Source organism: Lineus longissimus, chromosome 6 (genome assembly GCF_910592395.1).
Source record: "Lineus longissimus chromosome 6, tnLinLong1.2, whole genome shotgun sequence".
Lineage (NCBI taxonomy): Eukaryota > Metazoa > Nemertea > Pilidiophora > Heteronemertea > Lineidae > Lineus > Lineus longissimus.
Genome location: NC_088313.1, coordinates 13,631,828 through 13,652,802, shown reverse-complemented (window position 1 = coordinate 13,652,802; position 20,975 = coordinate 13,631,828). Strand labels below are relative to the sequence as shown.

The 20,975-nt window shown below is 41.9% G+C and overlaps 1 protein-coding gene across 1 annotated transcript; it reads right to left on the bottom strand.

Moving 5' to 3' along the window:
- Positions 1-4,723: 4,723 nt before the first annotated feature.
- On the bottom strand, positions 4,724-19,342 carry LOC135489481 (snake venom 5'-nucleotidase-like). Its single transcript, XM_064774861.1, has 9 exons — positions 18,621-19,342; positions 13,451-13,664; positions 12,063-12,248; positions 11,192-11,389; positions 10,672-10,803; positions 9,583-9,702; positions 8,828-8,983; positions 7,288-7,491; positions 4,724-6,466 (listed from the first exon to the last, which is right to left on the bottom strand). Exons 1-9 carry the CDS (start codon positions 18,960-18,962, stop codon positions 6,249-6,251), a joined length of 1,770 nt encoding a protein of 589 aa, XP_064630931.1. The 5' UTR covers positions 18,963-19,342; the 3' UTR covers positions 4,724-6,248.
- Positions 19,343-20,975: the final 1,633 nt, after the last annotated feature.

Below are 20,975 nucleotides of genomic sequence, written 5' to 3'. Positions count from 1 at the left end.
TTGGTGGTAATAATTCGATATGGGCCGTATTTTGGGGCGCGAAAGCAGTCTGATTATGCTGCATTTTCGTATCCTACAGTGACAAGATCATATACTTTGGACCCCAGTCCAGTGGCTTGAGTCACTTTCATCTTGTCTTAGCCCAGATGGACACGCCACAAGACATCAAGCTGAATCTGCATGTGTAGTCTATCCAGACCAGGAAGGAAACAATATTTCTATCATAACAACAATTAAATATTTATTAAATAACGAACATCAGACTCCAACTCACTACATTGTATTTTCACATATTTTTTAATCATACGGTATACAACAGGAGGTACCAATGCCCCCCCCCCCCCCCCCCCATATCACCATAATATCAAAAGTAATATTGATTATACGTAAGTATAAACAAATTACACTCCCTCTCTGCATATAAATTAATTAGCTACTGTTGCAAATATTTGTTTGGCATAACAATTCAAATAAGAAAAAGGATTTATATCACAAAAAGCCACCTTGCGCTAAACACCAAACATCAGACTCCAACATACTACATTGTATTTTCACACTTTTTTATTCATGCAACAGGAGGTACCAGTGCCCCTTCATTGACCGATAACACAGGGCATGCACTTCATCCCTAAAAATAGCGCGGGAAAGTCTAACCGTCGAAACTAGGCTTTCCACCTTTCCAGAAATGGGGCGCTGAGTGTCCGAAATAGTGATGTCATAAGGGGAAACTAGGCCTTATGGTGGAGGGACAAAGGAGATAGTCATGGTTGACCAACCCACTTGAATGCCTTTAATGACGGACGAGGGGGAAAAAGTTAGTGCCAATGCAAGCCACCAATTTCGGGAAGCATGTACAGCGGAGTCTATTTCAATTGCCGATCAAAACAAGGATAGGTCCCTACTACAGCCTCGGTCTAATGAATGCTCGCCTTTTCAGGTTCCATAATTGCAATGAATCTAGGTAATAAAGGTACAGGAAAAAAAGGTACAGGAAAAAAAGGTACGGAAATAAAGGTACAGGAAATAAAGGTACAGGAAATAAAAGTATTGGATATAAAGGTACCGGGAAAAAAAGGTACTGGAAAAATAGGTACACAAAATGCCATAAATAGGTAATAAAGGTACACAATATTTTTTTTAAATATCATTTGAATTCTCTCTTTTTCTATTCATAACTTTAACTTTATTTGTTGCGTAGGCATTACATAGGCCTTAGAAATAGGTATATCAAATTTCCAGTATACCGTTATGGTTTTCAATAGTGAAAACACGGCTATCAAGATCATGATGATTGTAAAGATTCTAGGACAATTCCCTCTGCAAAAGGGTTAACTGATAAATGACTTGAAACTGTTCAAATCGGACCTAAAATCAACCGCCGAAAGTGTTTCGAAACTGTTAGAAAGAGACGACACTGAGCTTCCAGCTGACAAGAAAGAAGCAGCTGCACTTCGGTCAAGGCTCAGCGCAGTTGAACGCGACATTTCAAAGATGACATTTTCGAGTGAGTCATATGCTGTTGCTGCGACCTCGAAAGCACCCAAACCGCAGGAATCAGTTCATCGCGATAACAAGGTGACTGTGGACACAAGCAGCTCATCCGAATTCGCAAGGGAGTCATCGGAAAAAACGAACCGACAAACCAACCCGCCAACAAGGAAGATCGAGACAATCATCTCTACGAATCAATGCACAACCGAGAGAGATACGAGCTCTTCAAAACCAACAGAAATGCGAGAGGGTCATCATAATGACCCTCACTTAACCGAAAACTGCGGATTTGTCGGTGTAGTACGGCGGCCACGTCGAAGGAGAGCACCTCTTTTCGTTGGATTCATCTCGCCTCGCTCAACCCCCGAATTGATTGTTACGGTCGTCTCAAATCGCAATATTCAATCACCTACGGTTCGTCTGATTAAAAGCAAAATCAGGGGAACCCAATCAGCAAAGATTGTTGTGGCATTGAGGATAAGCATGCGCTACTCGAGGAGTATTTCTGGCCTGATGGTGTGCTGTGTCGTGAGTGGTTCGATTAGTTTCTTTGTACAATAATCATGGCCACTATACGCATTCTAGAAAACGGATTACGTATCGCCTGCTGGAACGCACGCGGCGTGATGGCCGGTGCATCCTACATGGATTACCTCCTGCGTTCACGCGACCTCGACCTCATCGGTATCTGTGAACACTGGTTATACCCAGACTCTCTAAACTTCCTACAGTCGATCAATGGTAATAACGAATCATTTGGCGTAGCCGCCAACGACCTTTTTTATAAGTGACCGACGCAGGCGCGGGAAAGGTGGCACATCTTTCCTGTGGAAAAATGCCTTTCGCCCTTCGACCGAGTGCTTAATTTAGACAGCGACCTTGTGGTGGGGATCAGCCTAGCCCTCGCCTCACAGAGGCCTGTGTTTTTCTTTATGGCATACTTACCGAGTTCAAACTATCCCACAAACTTCTATGCAGAATAAGTAGATTATCTATTCGAACTATGCGAATTCTACAGTCCCACCGGGGAAATAGTGATAATGGGGGACCTAAACGCTCAGACTAGTGGTGAAAGAACCCCCAGTGTGGCATCCTGCCAAAGAACCAGAGCTCTTCAATACCTGTTGGACAGATTGAACCTCCTTTCTATTCCTGTTAGCAATTTGTGTTTAGGACCTGCCTACACGTTTGATCCATTCGAGGCTTCTAACAAAACCCTGATCGACCACATTTGTGTTTCGCCAGTGATGCTCGAAAATGCACTGTGTAGAAAAGTAATTGACGAGGAACTATTGAATACGTCGGATCATTTGCCCGTGTTTACAATCTTAAAACTCTTCAGCAACGCGTCAGACACACTGAGAAAACTCGATGCTTATCTTGATAATGAATTTTACAACAGTTTAAGCTCTGCTGCGGAAATTGACCAAGGCTTATTCTGGAAATTGCTGAAAAGACATCGACGCCAGCCTCCATCAGCTCCTCCACCAATGCGCTTTGGTGGCATAACTTACTACAGTTCTGCTGACATCAGCAGAAAGTGGGCCGAGTATTTCGAAAACGTATTCACGCCAGATACGACCGGTATTATAAAATACGATGAAACATTCAAAGAACATATCGAGCATACTTTAGAAACAATTGAAAAGGACTCTGCCGACAGCGCCGTGCATATCCCCGCTCTTGACCAACCTTTTACGGTTGATGAGATCAAGGCTGAGATAAAAACGCTAGAACATGACAAAGCGTGTGGAATTGACGGCATATCAAATGAACACATAAAATACGGAGGCCATGCATTGCATACACTTCTTGCGTCCTTGTTTAATTCAATTCTTAAAACGTCTCACGTTCCAAAACCCGCCAAATAAGGAGTCATTCATACCCTACATAAAGGCAAAGGAAAAGACAAAAATGCCCCGCAAAGTTACCGCCCAATCACCTTGCTGCCGTCAGTATACAAGCTCTCGAACGCGTGATACTTTCGCGAATAAATGCGTGGGTAGCTTAAACTGACATGAACTGTCCAAATAAACAGCAAAGTGCCTAGCAGGTAGGAAGAAGCTGTGTTTCCACAGCCTTCGTTTTGCAAGAGACTGTTGCCCACATGCTAGAGAGACACTCGAAAGTTTATGCCTGTTTCTTAGATACCGCCAAAGCATTTGACACTGTTTGGCATGGTGGCCTGCTATATAAACTGCATACGTTCGGTATACAAGGTCTTCTATGGAGCCTGATCAAAGCGTGCTACACGGATATACAAAGCTGTGTAGTCGAAAACAATGTGCGATCTGATTGGTTTAACGTTCGACAGGGTGTAAGGCAAGGTGGCGTACTTTCAACATGGCTTTTCCTACTGTACATCAACGAACTGCTAGACAATCCATACAACCTTGGTGTAGGTGCTCGCCTCGGTGAAATCAACTGTGGGTCTCCGTGCCACGCGGATGACCTAGCCGTACTTTCGCTAACAAAATATGGATTGGAACGCATGCTCCTGTGCAGTTTCCGATATTCGCTCAAATTGAGGTGACTTCAACTACGACAAATGTGCAATAATTGTATTTGGCGAATCTGCGCAACATTGGAAAAGATTGAAGGAACTTCGAACATGGTGGCTAGGGCCTATGCCCATTGCTGAAACCACATCTACTGTACACCTCGGGATAACACTGAACAAATATCCAAAATCAACCAACATTGCAATATCGGCTGCTCAAAAGCGGAAAGGCTCACTAATGTCAATCTTAGTACCGGGAATCCAACCCAATTCGTTCAATCCGATCTGCAGCGTAAAGCTCTATGGCCTCATTTGTTTACCCAGAGCCCTATATGGATGTGAACTCTGGTCCCAAATGTCTGAATCGGACTTCCTCATTCTCGAATGCGCCAATCGATTCTGTTTAAAACAAATGCAGGGCTTCAGCAGGAACACGCGAACAGTGATTTCACAAGCGATGATAGGACAATGTAGTTTGAGAGGTTTATTAGATGAAAAGTGCATCCTGTATTTCAAACAACTTTCCATAATGCCCGAGCATTCACTGCCACTACAAGTGTTCGAGTTCCGCCATAAAGCATTCTGTCAAAGGAGAAACAACGAACATAGAGGTTTTATTCCCCAACTCTGCGTTGCATTAGACAAATATGGTCTCCGCCATATTCTTGAAAGCTTTATGAGCAGTGAAACATTTTCTTTACCTCTACTGCCGCAGGGGCATACGCTCAAATCACTCACGAAAATAACCATTATCAATCACGAGAACTTTTTATTTGCCGAAAAATGTAGAGCGAATAACGGTCATAACAGAACTCTCGAAATCGAAAAATCATTGGACTATCCCTCGCTCATCTGGCTAGCCGCTTTAGAATATCCTTTGATTAAGAAAAACTTTGCCTTCATCGCAAGACTCAACACGCTTACAATTCTGTCCGAGCCGACACAGTGTCCCAGATGCCATAAAACGTATACAGATCCACATGTACATTCTTCTGCGTTTGTCCCGATTTCAGCGGAAATCGAGAGGCAACGACTGGAAAATGAATGTTCCGCTTCTGTCAACGCCGCACTCTGGAACATGGACGATTCCGAACTTTCAGGAACCCTTCTTGGGAAACAAGTTGATCATCTTGACTACAGCGATAACATTCATATGCTGAAAATTGATGCAGAATGCTGGATGGTATACTAACTAGCTACATAGTATACGACCCTTACTAGTAAATGTAACACTTTGTACATAATGTCATTTCATTTAACTTTCATTTCTAAGCGTTTATGCTATTCATTGTAAATTTTGTCTTCATATCTAAGGAGGAATAAACAAATATGGCCAGGTCTATTTGGCAAGCCGCTCGCCGAACAGGCATCTTTTTTTGTCCTGTTTGGAGAGCCGCTTGCCAAACAGCACTAAAAAGCCACCCTGTTCCGCAAGCCGGGCTTGCCAAACAGGGCAAAAATACTACCCTCATTGGCGAGCCGAAGAGGTTACAACATGTTGGCCAATCAGAGAGCAGTGACGTCATATTCGAATTTATATGCGCATATTTAACAATGGCCGACTTCCCGCTCTCGATTCAATTTCTGTTACTAAACTCGGATTTTGGTCAATAATCCATGAAGAAGCATGTACATGCACATGACTGTATGGATTTACAAAATAAGTCATAAACGTGATTTAACTGATAAGCATGTTAAATGCATTAGTGTGCATTTCTAAAGGCGTTTCACTGTAACTCCAGTGTTGCTGACCGTGTTGCCACGAATGATAATGAGCTCCTGGATGCATTAATATGCATGAGTTCGGCTCTCCATCTAGGGCAGAAAAAAGGCGCTGTTTGGCGAGCCGGGCTTGCCAAATAGTCACTTCCAACAAATATATATATTTGTATACAATGTATGTAAATTAGGTTAAATTCCACACATCGCACAGCGGAGTCTTATTCAATGGCCAATCAAAACAAGGATGACTTCCTACTACAGCCTCGGTCTCATGAATGCTCGCCTTTTCAGGTTCCATATTTGCGATACATCATGTGGCGCATGGTACTCTCACCGAGGTTGGCATCTCGCGATTTCGCATTCCGCATCTCGCGGTTTATGATCAGCCTATTTGGACGGTAGAAGTGAGCAGTGTCAATGATTAAAGAGCCATGATGATGTTTTAACGATGGCTATGATGATGATGACGACGATAATGACGACGATAATCATGATGACCATAGTGCGGGTTACTTGCTACTTGATAAAAAATATCCTACTGATTCCATAATGTGTATGTGTCTCTTCGGAGAAGCACTGTCATAATTATTGCACTTATCATCAAGTAATAGTTCATGATAGTATTTCTCGCTATATTGACACATGGTCCTCCCCCAGTGGATCCATTGACGAATTGTATCCTTTCCTCTAATCCTATTGCTATTGGCGACATCTTCCTGACGTGTTCCTCTAGCACATCCGTGTCAAGGTCACCTGGAAAGTATTGGAAGCAAATACATATTAAACTAAAGAAGATAGAGTAAAATCATATAAGGTAGTGGGAACCAGAAGCTATTGAGTGACAATTCGGGCGAAAATGAGTTGAGTGCATGTAACACCTCTGACACTAATACTATTTTCTGACAGGGGCTCGTCGATGTTGCTTCATCCGTTCACTTAGAGTCGGCCGCACTCCACTTTCCATGAAGAATCAGAAGTTGAGGACCCACAACCGAGCCATTTCTTCTCAAAACTGGAATGTCACATTACAGACTCTAGTTTTAGTCCCGGACTATCTCTCCCAGGATCTTAGATCCCTTTGACATCGGCGTCATTTTCCTGTATGGAGTCAACATCTATATCCAGAAATTTCCTAATCGATAGCAAGACAAAAATTGTGAATTTTTCCCGCAAAATAAAAATGCCAGGCAATTTAGGGACTAACCGATTTTTCGTTCAGTTTGTCTCAAAAGAAAGTAATTGTATACTAAGAATTTTAGTTTTATTTTTGAATGAACGGAGTAGCTCTTCATAAAGGGGTACGCCGTTCGTGATTACTGGCTGGTCTAGGAAAACAGAAATGCAGTCACACATCATGCCATAGTGCAGTAACTATGCAGGCGAAAACTTGATATTCATAGTATTTGCATATTTGTCTTCACATCGGCAATGCTGAAATTTATATTGAGTACGTATTAAAGCATTTTCAAATTGAATTTTATACACGAGCGGAGTTGTCCTTGCTTGTCTGGTCAAGTATTGTTTAGTCATATTTGTGTCTCATCATGATTACAATATTCTAATGCGGTTCTTACCGTTGATATGTCTTGAAATCAAGTTGGGTTTAATCATGCCGTAGCCATCGCCTCCCTCTATGATAAATGTCGGGGCAACCAGCTGGTAAACCTTCTCGTCCTCCAGGGGGCTGAACGAAGGCATCTCACAATCTCCGCATCGGGCCTTCACACTCACCACCCGGGCGCCAATGGGTCTGGCGAGATCGTAAGTCACAATCAACCCTGAAATATGGAACTCTGCCGATAAGCATACGAACTGCCAAGAATATCGACAGTTTCAAGACCTTACTCAATACATTCCTCTTTAAACGACACTTCAATGTTTGACTATTTTTTACTGGGGGTGTGACTTTTTGAGCAAGCGCTTTGAACATTCGTCAATTTTCGGGCGTTCGGCAAGCAGCTCTCCAAACAGGACAAAAATGATGCTAGTTCGGCGAGCGGCTTACCAAATATCTTCAGCCTTTCTTCTTCTTATCATTATTATCATTATTATCATCATCAAGAAAGGTAGTTCGTGATCATTGCATGAGTAAAAGTTACATAGAATTGTACACATATTCCAAGTTGGCTGCCAGGGATATGTCCGATGTATGGTTTTAATCGCTGCCGAATCACACAGACGAGTATTAAAATCTGTTCCAGGAGTGGCGTTCCGAAGTTCGGCTGGGGCGGATCCAAGCGCATCCTCGAATCGGAAAACGAGGGGGCGTGCACTGCACTTCTCATTAAAATTCCAGGTGTGTTCCAAAATTTCATGTTAAATTTGAAAGATATTCATGAAAAAGGGGGCTAGCGTATGTTGCCCCCCCCCCCCGGATCTACACCTGTTCAGTTATGATAACGACGTTTATTGTGTCATGAAACGAATTATGGAAGAACTTGGGTGACGGTGTGACAGCGGATATAGTCCCCCTGGAGTCATAGTCCTGTAGCATTGTATTTGACCAATTAAGCAGCATGATCTATTGTACCGCTAACCCTAACCAAAACATTTAGCAATGCGGGCTATTGTTACACGGACTATCAGCCCTAGGACTACTATCCCTTGCACAACGGTCTGTAGGTGTGCTACCAACACTCTTTTGTTCACTAAGTAGGCCTAATCCTATAAAGAAATTCTGAAAAAGGGATAGAGGAACCCCTTGGAGAGCCTGTTAAATTTGCTTTGTCAGCACAAAATTTCAGCACTGATGCATTGGGTTTCGGAATTGGGTGGCCAGGAAGATACTAGTCCTTGCCACTATGCGTCACCACATGTAGCATCGCACATAGAAATGATCTCTAAAATGGTTTCATTAGACAGTGTTACAAGGTGGTTTAGGGCATGGCTTGCGAATTCAGGGAGCCTATGGTTACACTGCGTACTGCATGGTGCTCTGTTCATTGTATCAAAAGCATAATGCTTTGAAGTACATGGCCTATACAAATGTTTTTGACTGTATCTGCATGTACGTGATTTGTCCATGATCCTGATCAGAGAAGTCACGGTCGAGCTGGTGGCAATTTTCGTATGAACAACAAACATGTATGCCCAAGTAACCAGATCATTAGTTACCTGAAACCTGTAAAAATCGTCCAGCCTGCTTCACCGCATCCCATTTACTAACAGAATGTTCCAGGACCTCTCTTATGTGTTTTCCCTTCAGCTCGAATACATCGATGGTGTTTCGGAATGGGGAAACCGTCAGCACATCCTCGAGGGTCACACTGCCTTAAATTGGAAATGAGCATATGCATTGATCAGTACGAAGTTATGATAAAATCCTAAAGAATTTGCGGGAGAAGTTGTGTGTATGGTGATTCAGTCAAGAGCAAGCTGAGTGGACACGATCGGCGAATCGTAAACCAACACCAGGCGGAAGTTGTTTCACTGAACACGCATCCTCGAAAACCAGAGTCAGTCGTAACTTTCTCCCCTCGCACACGTTCCTGGCCCTGGAATAAACCGTTGGATCTTTGCGGGACGGGGCGGACAAATTTTTACTCCGCCAACTCAAAACAGCTCTTACATCTTCAGCAACTCAGTCACTATTGAAAACGATCACCGCATCTTAAAAGCGCTGTCATTGGCTGAAATTTCAAATGCAGGAGACGCACCTGCTTGATCCGAATGTATACATCAGTTACATATCCCACCGCATGCGTTGGAAGAGCTATTTTTGCAACGAAAACATCGAAGGACTCGAAATTAAGGAACACAGTATGACTCGGAAGCTGAATATTGGACATAATGCCCAGAGTTCAGGATTTTGATTCACAAGGTTTGTTATTTCAAAATTCCATTTCAACAAAACTGTCACTTGTTCCTACCTTTACTAATAGCTGTCCTAATTCCACCCGAATTCATCAGTCCGATGGATGCTCTCGTCCAATAAACACCATCAGGGTGGTCAAGGTTCTGATGGACCATGCCATCAGCGATGAAATTACCTGGAAGAGAGCAAGAACGCTTTGGAAATCAGAGCAACGACGATTACCAAATACATGTAGATTCCCGAGAGGTTTTTTATAAGCATTCTCTTTCTTGCAGGGCGTACATTAGCTAGCGTGTTGGTCTAGAGGGGGGGGGGGGGGTAAAAACACACTTCTTGAAATATTTCGGCCCAAATCTCGGTCAATGGACCTCCGCTCCTCGTCTTGTTGGCTCAATAGAAGCAGCCCGATTTCTTAATCATTGAGATACAAGGAAAACACCATTACCTCCGGAGTGTAGACTATGGGGATATATCGTTAGATTGCAACTTCTCTAACGACAACACTTTTACATGCGGCACCCCTCAAACTCTGTCACGTTCTTCACGAATACCGAGTCGAACCCAAGTACATTTGGACCGAACTCCCGGCAGGAAGATCCTTTTGTGTATGGATGGTTGGACACAACCCCAAATGGTAACAACAAACCATGGCGAGGTGAGATGGAGGGTGAATAATACGTCATAACTTCGAGAGGATCTTTTTCTGGCACTGGTAGTCGCACTGCATAGCACGAAGGGCTCTTCTTTTCTTCTTCTGCGTTCGGAATGTTTTAGACGCACGCCAGATAGTCACAGTTCTCGGTAACGATGTCGGCTGTCATTGAGGGTTCCGCTGCTGTGCCGCAGAGCTTTGTTGCCAGGGCTAGCCTTGTTCTCTATTTTTCATAAGGGAGCAGTTCTACAGTATATGAGCAGGAATCTATTCTATTGCGCAACATTCACATCGATCAGATTCGTGTATGAAGTCATTTCCGTATTCCAAGTCGGTATATCGTCACCTGATGCTTTCTGTCTGGCTGGGTGTTGTTGTCAGTCTTGAGGTTACACGAAGGGCGAAACAGTCAAGTTTGCAATATTTAGTATGTCCCGGTTTCACACATAATACATGTATTATACATGTTCATGGACATGCACATATACCTACCGAGATTGCACTCTCTTAGACGACAGTGCTCCCGGATTCCATCCAAGAATACGTGAGTTCGTCCAATCACCTTTGTGCGTGCTGCGGTCAGGGCTGGTGTCCAGTTTTTCAATTCTTCCAATATTGTTGCATCTGAAGTAGAAAAAGATCTTCGTCATTAGAAATATAGGCCTTCTTTACCCTTGTTCACGTCATTACATGTATTTGTACGGGCCAATATACATGTAGATGATACTGCAATGTGTTTATGTAGATAAATGTTTAATCGGCAGGCAAACCAATCACGTCGAGTCATGTATAAACCAATCATGGCGAAGCATAGGCACCACAGCTTCAAATATGGCCGCCAAGCCATTCGTTCGCCCTGACCAAGAAAGAGACGCCGACGGCCCAGTGGGTCCGTTGGTCGCGACATATTGCTTTAGATTTCCCATTGCACCATTTAACGGAGTAGAGTTTTGGGATCGATCAGATCCAGTATTCGAACTGCTGATCAGGCCTAATGATAACAACTCCTTACCTTGTGCAGTATCATTATCGAGAAGAATCGGGTTGCCACTCCAGCTTTCCACTATGCCGCTATCATCGAAGACAACTTGTAAGAATCCGAGGTATTTGCCGAAAGCGTAGTCTTGGACTACCAATACCTTGGCACCGTCCTCCTGGTTGACCACAGTGGGGTAGTCTCCTACTGGCTTGTCGTTTGAGGGTGAGGTTCCTTGAAAGAAGACGGGATGGAGTGTTGAGCTTTTATGGGGATGTTTGTTCTGTGCGCCAGGTACTGGGCATATTTTGCAGTTTTGCATAAAGCAATGGACATGTTTCGCAAAAACGATGGATTCATTTACGCGACACTCTCAAACCATTTAAAAAAATACTTAGCTGAAGGAGAAATCGGGAAATATTTTTTTAAATGATAAAATGCCTTCACGACTTCGTATTTTATCATAAACACTTGCGAAGCGTACTTTGGTATCAGTGAAAGAACTATCAAATGTTGCAGCTCAAACCAATGATGTATGAAGTATTTCAAAGACGACGCAGAGTGAGGACCATTTATTTGTTTAGTATCTGTCCGTTGTCGTAGCCATGCCGTGTCTTCAACGTTTGTGCTGACGGTATCAGAATTATATTCTCATATCGTCAGCACATTGACGAGCTGACCAAAGCAGATGTAAAAAAGTTCAAGTCGATGTGAAACGGTTCTGGAGGAGGGCTACATTGCAAGATCGCATGCAGTAATCTAATCTATTTGATAGCCATGGATCCTGATTGGGTGAATGTGTGCGGGGGGGACATCAACTTTCGATGCAAATACCCATACCAATGATTAAAATTTCACACCAACAATTAAAAAGTTCGGACCGGGGCGCATTTCTTCTCATACCTACCGGTGTACAAGAAGGTATTCGAGTGTCCACCCACGATGACGTCAAGACCTTTGACCGTCTTCGCAATCTTCAGATCAACATCATAACCAGCGTGGCCCAACGCTATGATCTTATCGACACCTTCACTCTTCAATTTGTCCACTTCCTTCTGAATCGAGGCAGCCTCGTCTTCAAAAATTAAGTTGCCTGAAAGAGGGAATCTCATGTACTCCAAAAAGTAATCGTAGAGTGACAGAAACTAACAGACCAGAGTCTTTCAATAATTTAATGATTTTATTGATAGACTCTGAACAGACTATTGAGGAAGCAGTTTGCTGATGCAGGCTTTTAAAAGGAGAGGAGGGTCAATTACAAACCATTCCGTAGGCCGGCGAGAATGCAGTTAGTGTTTCGAAAACTACGCCAGATGTCACCACTGGCAGAGAATCCAATACAAATGTTGGCAAACCCAGCACGCAGGACCTGTTACGAAATGACTGCATGCTCCCTGTACATTGCAAAGCCTGGTGAACGACGCAAACTTACGAAAAAAGACACAAAACAAATGAACATACGGTTACGTCGGAACTGAGACAGCGAGAGGATCAGTAGAACAAGAGAACCGTCCTTAAGTTAAATGATATTCTGAGCGGGAAGGGCTGTAATGATGTGTCACGAACAGCTCGAGAGATATTATACCCGCTCTCAGCGTCATCCTGATAATTAGCATGAACAAGACACAGCCGGAGGGTCACAGGATGGGATGGCCCTATTTCAAAGAGGACATATTGGGCGTTCCCTGACAAGGCAATACAGACGGCTTATTAGCAAATCTGATCTTCGGATTCGAATAGTCACATATAGTTTGCCATGTACGAAGCTGGCGTATTGTGTAGTCGTGATGAATGAGGCTGGCGGGCCGTACGCGTGTGTCGGGCGATGCGAATCGGTTGTAGACAACCGGAGTCAATTTGATACTTCAAGTTTTGTCTTAGGCAGAATATCATGTTAATTTTCGGCAGAGCGGCATGGCTGAATGTTCAATAAGTAAAACCATTTGTAAAAGGAAGAAAAAAAGACTACTAAAACCACGGCAGAATTGGACCATCACCTAAAGGAAATTTCACCCGACAAGCGATTCTGCCTACTTATTACATTTTCTCGGGCGGTAAAAAAAATGAACCTTCTCAATTCCTGTTTAAAATCTGGCGCAGATCTGGCTAGATTCGACCTGATGAACATAGGTGACAATAGGGCCCGCTGTAGGCTTCCATTAAGAAACTCGTGCACGTCTTTTTGATGAAATACAATGCCCTTCCTGCAACACACTCAGTATCAAAGCAATTATTTCTTGCAGTTCACGGACGAACACGGTCGGGGCACGATTGTGCTCTATAAACTCTACCTACCAGATTTAGATATCTCTACAGTGTCCGTTGTCGTGTAGCCAATGATCCCGATCTTCTGACCCGCTACAACTTTTGTCGTGGACTTCTGGAACTTTCCAGTAATTGATGGTTCCCTACTCGTGTTGATGTTGCTGCTCAGGACGGAGAATGAGACGTTCTGTAAGAATGGCACAAGGGCGTCAACGCCCAAGTCAAACTCGTGGTTGCCCAGTGCCTAGAATGGAGAAATTAAGATAGTCTATGATATTCACCATACCAAGCATAGATGAGTTTATACTCGCCCATACCAAAAACATCCTCCCAACGATGTTTTGGTAGCTTTTTTGGAATTTCCCGCCTCAGTGTTGTCAGAAAGGGCGCGATCTCAAGAGAGAGCGGTTCAAAAGGACGGAAGAACCTTTGCTAACGTTATTTTCCCGCTCGTGATGTTAGCGACGGTTCTTCGGACTGATTATCATCAATTCTAAAACATCTAGATTTATAATGAACCGCACAGTTGACAGTGTAAATGCACTATGCGCCAACCAAACCTCGTTTTGAATTCAGCGGTTATGGTTAGGCAACCACAACCGCTTGGGTGGGTGAAAAGTATGGAAGCAGTCAAAAAGCATTACAACCACTTTATTTGGCATTTCATTTGAGATGTTTTAGAACAGAAATTTATACCTCACTGTCGGTATTGATTGTCTCACCAAACCGCTTGGGTGGAGCTAAAATGTTGGCCAAACTTTGGCCGAGGTTTGGCCAACAATTTTCCTCCACCCACGCGGCTTTGGTGAGACAACCAATACCGACAATTCGGCATCAGTTCTCTAAATCCGGAAATATTCTTATTCGCTGTCTACACACGTGTAAAAGGCCTCAAATAACTAACTCGTTCCATGGCGAGCTCAATCAACGAGGCAGTCTACGAAAAATGACCGTTTTTCTAGGCGCAGGGACCGATGTTTTTGGACCCTCAAAACCAACATTTTAGGCGCTCCATCATTTTCGGTGCGCGACATACGTGTAGCTTGATCTACCTTATGACAGAAAGATATTGATTTCACTCAGAGATATCAAATAAAATGGCCGATGGCCACTGTGCTTCCTTCCCGGTTGAACTTTGGCAGAGAGATGTGCGATGACATGATCTTATAAGGAGATAAACGGAACATTAGATTATGGCTATTTTTAGCAGACCTGTTGACATATTCAATTACTCGACTTTGGGGCTAGAATAACTTATCTGGTGCTTTGAAAATGTAATAATGTCGCGGTCACAATAGTGTTTGTGTGCTATATGCGATATCTCACAGTGATATTGTGATTCAGATGGTCAATCTTGTCAAGTGTCGGTGACATTCAGCTGCGCCCATACAGCATGATTTGAAAAGTCATAGTAAAGGCTCCCATACTTTTCGAGTTCTTGGTGATGTTAGTAACGCTATGTTCAGAAGTTGTACGTAAGTTAGGAGATTATGCACTCTTATAAAAGTAAAGGTTATTTCACTCAGAAAAATGATTTAAAATTCTAGTAAAAATGGTGGTACCTGTGGTTAACCCTTTAAGAAATCATAAATCTCAATCAATAGTTCAACTATGGCAATTCCTCTTTAATTCTTATAACTTGCACTGTACTTTATAAAAGATGATCTCTTGCATTAATTTTCTTGGCTTATTCTCGCTTATAACTATACAGTACAAAAAGAATCACAGACTATTTATATGAAAGAGGGTCAAGCCTACAACATTTGTAAGAAACACATCCTTCTAATTATCTTTCTAATCTAAAAATAATTTCGTGACGTCACATGAGGGTTAGTTCTAGACATCCCAATTTTTAATTGAGCTTCCAAATAGTGTTCGTGGCCAGAGTACCCTGGGTCGTTTTAAAACTGCACTAAAAACTCATATTTTTAAGAAATTCTTTTGAATCCTTTGCACGTTTTTTTTTTTTTTTTTAGTAATGACTTTTATTCTATCATGTATTAATGTTATGTTTTATTATAAATTGTAAAGCGCTTAGAAGTTTTAACAACGTTAAGCGCTATAAAAATGTTTTTAATAATAATAATAATAATAATTTTTAATCGTGTCTTCCTCAGTCTGTACTTTAAACTTTTACACGAATTCAGACAACTGCTGAGGGATAATTACGTGGACGATTCCAATGTTTCCTATAGTTTTGTACACGAACGTCAGCATTAGCGCTCATAGTTAATAGCCGTTGCGATGAAAAGTGTGCCATAGTGTGTACATTAACCGCCGATATACGCCATTTGACATCTGTCCTTCAAAAATGTAAAAAAAATTAAAACGTCGGCATTAAAGTCATGTATTCGATTCAGAAATACCTGTGATACATGAACGAATTTGGAGAGGATATGGTCATTCGTTCAGGATTTATGGCACATTCCGTGTTTTCAGTTTTGGCCCTCTAGTGGCCAAGTCAAGAATCACATTGCACCGAAATTCGTTGACGGGCTGAGGGGTCACGCATTCAAAAATTTTAACCTATAGCCAAAGTGGTTAAAAACATGCCATGGTAATGACACTCTGACGGCCAATTTGACCTCTACATTGTTTAACCTTGAAAACAACTCAAAAACCCACATACATAAATACCAAATCACCAATACGCGAGATATCCCACTTTTTAGGTTTTCAGTTTTGGCCCAATGGTCGCCAAGTCAAGAATCACACCAAATTCAGTGTCGGAGGTCATTTGATCTTGGGGGTCGACCAGGTAAACCATGTTTCAAGTTCAAAACCTTAGCGTTAATTCAACGGACCACTGTAGTGAATTGCTCTCGGATGGCGCAAAGCGACGTACTGACACTGCGCCATGTTATAAATTCACCGTACCGGTGAGTCAATAAGTAAAGAAAGTTGTACTTTTGCTGGTAAGATTCCTGGGATGTATTCACAAGCCCCCAACGTATCTCTAGGTAACCCGCCAAAGAAGAATTCCTTGATACCAACCAAGTGGCGAAACTTAATTACAAAAGCAATCTATCGTTGCTAGAAATGTTTTTATTCATGAACATGAAGTTTAACGAACTTTCTCGCCAATGAAGCGGAATCGAAGCGTTTAGCAAATTAACATTCCTTGGTAACAGGGTCGATGATGCGATAAAAATGATGGCATGCATCTGCTTTAAGGGTGTCTCTAAGCTGCTCAGTAAAAGATTTCAGTATTACCACATATGTTTTCTTCTTGAAATTATAACCTCTTTTTAGCCACGAAACCTCTCTACAAACGATGTGAGGCCAGACATGTATTAAAACGAGTCCGATCCATTGCTTGGGCAGAGTAAGAGATGGCATTGAAGTAAACGCACTCCTTTAAACATGGACAAATGATGGTAATTATTTGGAGGGAATAAGTCTTATTCTGCGATTTCTGCAACAACAAGATGCGCGCGAGCGTAACATAGACATGTTGATCGAAATGATCATGGCAATTACATGACTGTACAAGTACCATCCGCCCTCACTAATAATGATCGATAGCTTCCCCAAATGCCTAAATGTTTTCCCCTTCGTTATCATGATCTCTTCAAACGCTGGTGTATTAGTTTGAAATGTCCTACGATAGAATTTCTGAGCATCAACCACGTTCAGAAAAATAGTTTACTGATACACCAGAAGAAGAACAAACATACGGCAGTAAAACGCCGACCACTCCTTCAAACAATATTTTTTGCGATATTTATTTTCGCTAATCGAGGTTATTCAAAATGAGGCATCGTTTACGCATAGTGCATTTACACTACCCGGTGCGATTCGTTCTAAATCCAGGTATTTTCGAATAATACTAATTTACTAGCATATATCTATATCAGACCACTTTCGGTAGTAAAGGCCAATGGCTGTGCTAAGGTATAACGCATTGCGTGTCTCCAGAACGAGAAAACTACTGGCCGAATTTGTACCAAATTCACAAAAATGTAGATAAAGGTTTTAGAAAGATACATGTATGTGGAACAAATTGGGAAAAAAGTCTAGTTTTTGAGAAATTTCATAATTTTTACGCTTGAACACACCACAATGTCCCCTCCCAGATAAGCCCTTCTGTTGAGGTGTGAAAAAGTTTAAATAACAATACAATTAGAAAAATAAGTAAAAAACAATATAAAAATTAGGTTACACATTTCTCTAAAACCAGTACCTTCTCTACATATTAATTATTGAACATCGGTTTCAATGGCTTCAATTAATTTCATGTACGTCTGCATTATTTTCGTCCAAGTTTTTTTCAACTGCGTAATGTGAATACATGTACATGTACTTGTATATGTACAATTGCGTACAGTGTGCGATATATGCGCATACTGATACGGTATGTTTAAAATAATGTATAAAGTTCCTTTCTCTGTAATTGTATCTGTGTTTTTGCTCAGAGTAACCAGGTTGGTTAAACACAATACTTTTCCCATTGGAAATACATCTTTACATGTAGCCAACCATTGCAAAAGACCATGCCACTACAATAGGTCTATTGTACGTGTATGGCATCAATACTACATGTAGGATGACATTGTCGGGCTTTGTAAGAGATTAGATAATTGACAATGCCCACTCAAAACGACAAAAATAGTCCGTAACCTAACACCGTCATTCATTGTGACATGTGTCGAGAAAAATACTGAGGACAAACGAGGAATACAGCAAGGAGTACACATGACGCCAAATTCCATGCCATAGTCAATACCGAAACGATCACCAATCGCCCCAAAACATTTTGCTGCTTCACACCAAGATTTTATTCCTGACAGATATTTGGCTCGTTACTCTAAGGATTCATGTATAGCACTCTTATCAGTAAATATCGGAGCATGATATCAGCTTATACTACTCCCAAAAATTTACTGGATGTCATATTAAGGGAGGATGAAAACAGCGACATATGTTAGAGTATTTAGGCTGGTTACTCTAAAGACTTATCAAGGATCCTTAAGCCTCTTAAAATTCTGTAGAAAGAGTACAAATTTTGTGTACATTTCTATGCGTATAACGTGCAAATGATCCGTGATGAGTCTCTGATTTCAACCCCTCTATTTCAATCGAGGGTTGTCGCGTCCTTATACCTTCGGTTATCCTTTATTGTGAAAAAAATCATATTTTTGCAAATACGTGTACCATTAACAAACCCAATAATCAACGAAATAAGCCTATGTATACTCACCATCGCGTCATATCCAATTGCGTTCGTAAAGTACGACACGGCCTTTCCTCTAAATATGGTAAACCACAGCGTCCCCTGAAACTGGTCTCCGCCATCCAGCAGCAACGAATTTGGATACTTGACTCGGAGTTCGTTCACCTTGGTTTTCCTGCGCGCAACACCCCCGAAACATTCGCCTGCTGCGTCTTTGGAGGCTGAGCAGGATCCGCCGTATTTATCCGTCTGTTCGAACCTAGCGTGGACATCGTTCGTGTGCATGATGGTCAGTGTAAATTTCGACAAGGCAGGTTGTGCGAGAAGCACGATGCCGACGGCGAAAAATCCTATGTCTCTCATTTTCATTCGGGTTCCGTATGATATCAACCGTTTTCCGTACAATTTCGAACGTTTCCTGGAGTTTCCTAGGTCGTTTCAGCAGCTTGGTCAATAAGACCGACTGATCTCAACCGATTACGAATAGAACTGACAAAGTAGGTATTTTGATTCTCTTATCGATCAGTAGGATTTCTCACGCCACGGTGATCAGGTGAATTAGGTATTAGGATTAGAAATTATCAATATCTACTCGGGGGATCAGTACTAACACCCTGTGCAAGCATCCATCCAAAGAGCTTCATAAGACTACAGAACAAAGCAATTGATCCTTTAAAGATTTCGAACGGCTTTTACCGTCCGAGAAAGTGTACGTATACCTTCACATTTCTGTCTTAAATGTCTGGCACAGATAAGTAAGCTCGATACAGCCTGATGAACATGGTGGCTATAGGGCATGAGATAGTTTTCCATTCAAAAACCCGCGTATGACTTGATAATGTATCAATTGCTTTGATACCGGACTGAGGCTCGGGAACGGCATTATATTGCTCGTTCGAAATTCGGTCAGGGTTCACTACAGACTTAAGTCAGATCTGTATGAGGCAATCCCGTGACGTTGTGCAAATAACAAGAAAGCTTACTTTCACACTTGTACACTTTAATTTAATAGAGACCTTCACATTTTTGGAGTGGCGCGACGCCAAGTGGTTGTAATTGCCGACATGGGAATCGTTGACAAGACTGAGAATAAGCGACCATGCACTGACTTGCAGTGGAGACTGGACGCCATAGGTTCTGTACACGAATAAAATTTGTGTACTTTGTGTGTACATTGTGTGTACATAGTTTATTGCATAGTTTCCCGCTTTGGTGGCCTTGTTCTTTTATCAAAACAATACTGGAGTTTAATGAATTCCAATGATTTTAAAGAATTTTATGTTCAATCTTGTGAGCAGGTTCAAAAAGGATGCAAAATGGCAGACGGTTTTCTCAATCAGAGCATCGAAACTTACCGTACACGCCTACTACGCATAGGAAATATGTGATAAATCAAATCCTAATCTGACACATGTTAGATACATCAATTCTGATTCAAAAACATCAGATTCCATAGCTCTATGTAAATAATAGTTGAACAGGCCTTCGCATAACTGTGGCAGTTCATTCAAGTATGCACTGCCAGCTTCGCCCATGGTGCATGTACCAACAAACAGTTAATCCAGAACAGAGCCCATAAGAAGGTACCTAGGGAAAAGCGATTATTTTCCTGCAGACTTCCATATCAATTGAGGTGCACGTTTTATTGAACTGTACAAAAAAATTATTGATCCATTGAAGACTTACGCCATTGAAATTTGTGATTGAATTTGAAAATTACCAATTTGGAAAAGACGTGCATGTACTAAATATAAACTTTAGCATTGTGTAAACAGATATAGAAATACTAAAGATACCAAAGTCCAGCAACTTCGTACGCCTATTAATTGCACAGCGGCATTGTGTTTATATAACTGCATTTTCGTTTTGCTAGAACTTGAAATCTAAAGCAATCCCCCAGTTGTTTACAAACAAAGCCTCGTCTTCAGGTAAAAGTGTAACAACATGTTCATTGCATATGGTTTAATTTCACTTCCTGCCTGGACACAAGGCCTGGTTGGAATTGACCAAGGCCTATAATAGTATCAAGGGCATGTGAGACATTGAGTCCATATCCAGAAGTATTAAGGTAGCAGGAAGGGTTGGGCGTTTGTGGTTTCTGAGTCTGAGGGGGTTGGTGTCTGTTGACTGTGCTTTAAGAGAGACTATGCATGGCGCCAGTCTCTCTTAAAGCACAGTCAACAGGCATTTGGTCTCAGTATTTGAGTAAGTACAGAATCAAGGCAGCTCAGAGAGCAATGATTGAACGATGATGTGGACAAGTCCAAGGATACTGTATGGGCGGTTATTACCGCAAATAAAGACAAACCAAAGCAAAGACACTTGTGTAGCATATCAAGGACACGTAGATTGATACTCCTATGTGTGCCACATCAAAGACAT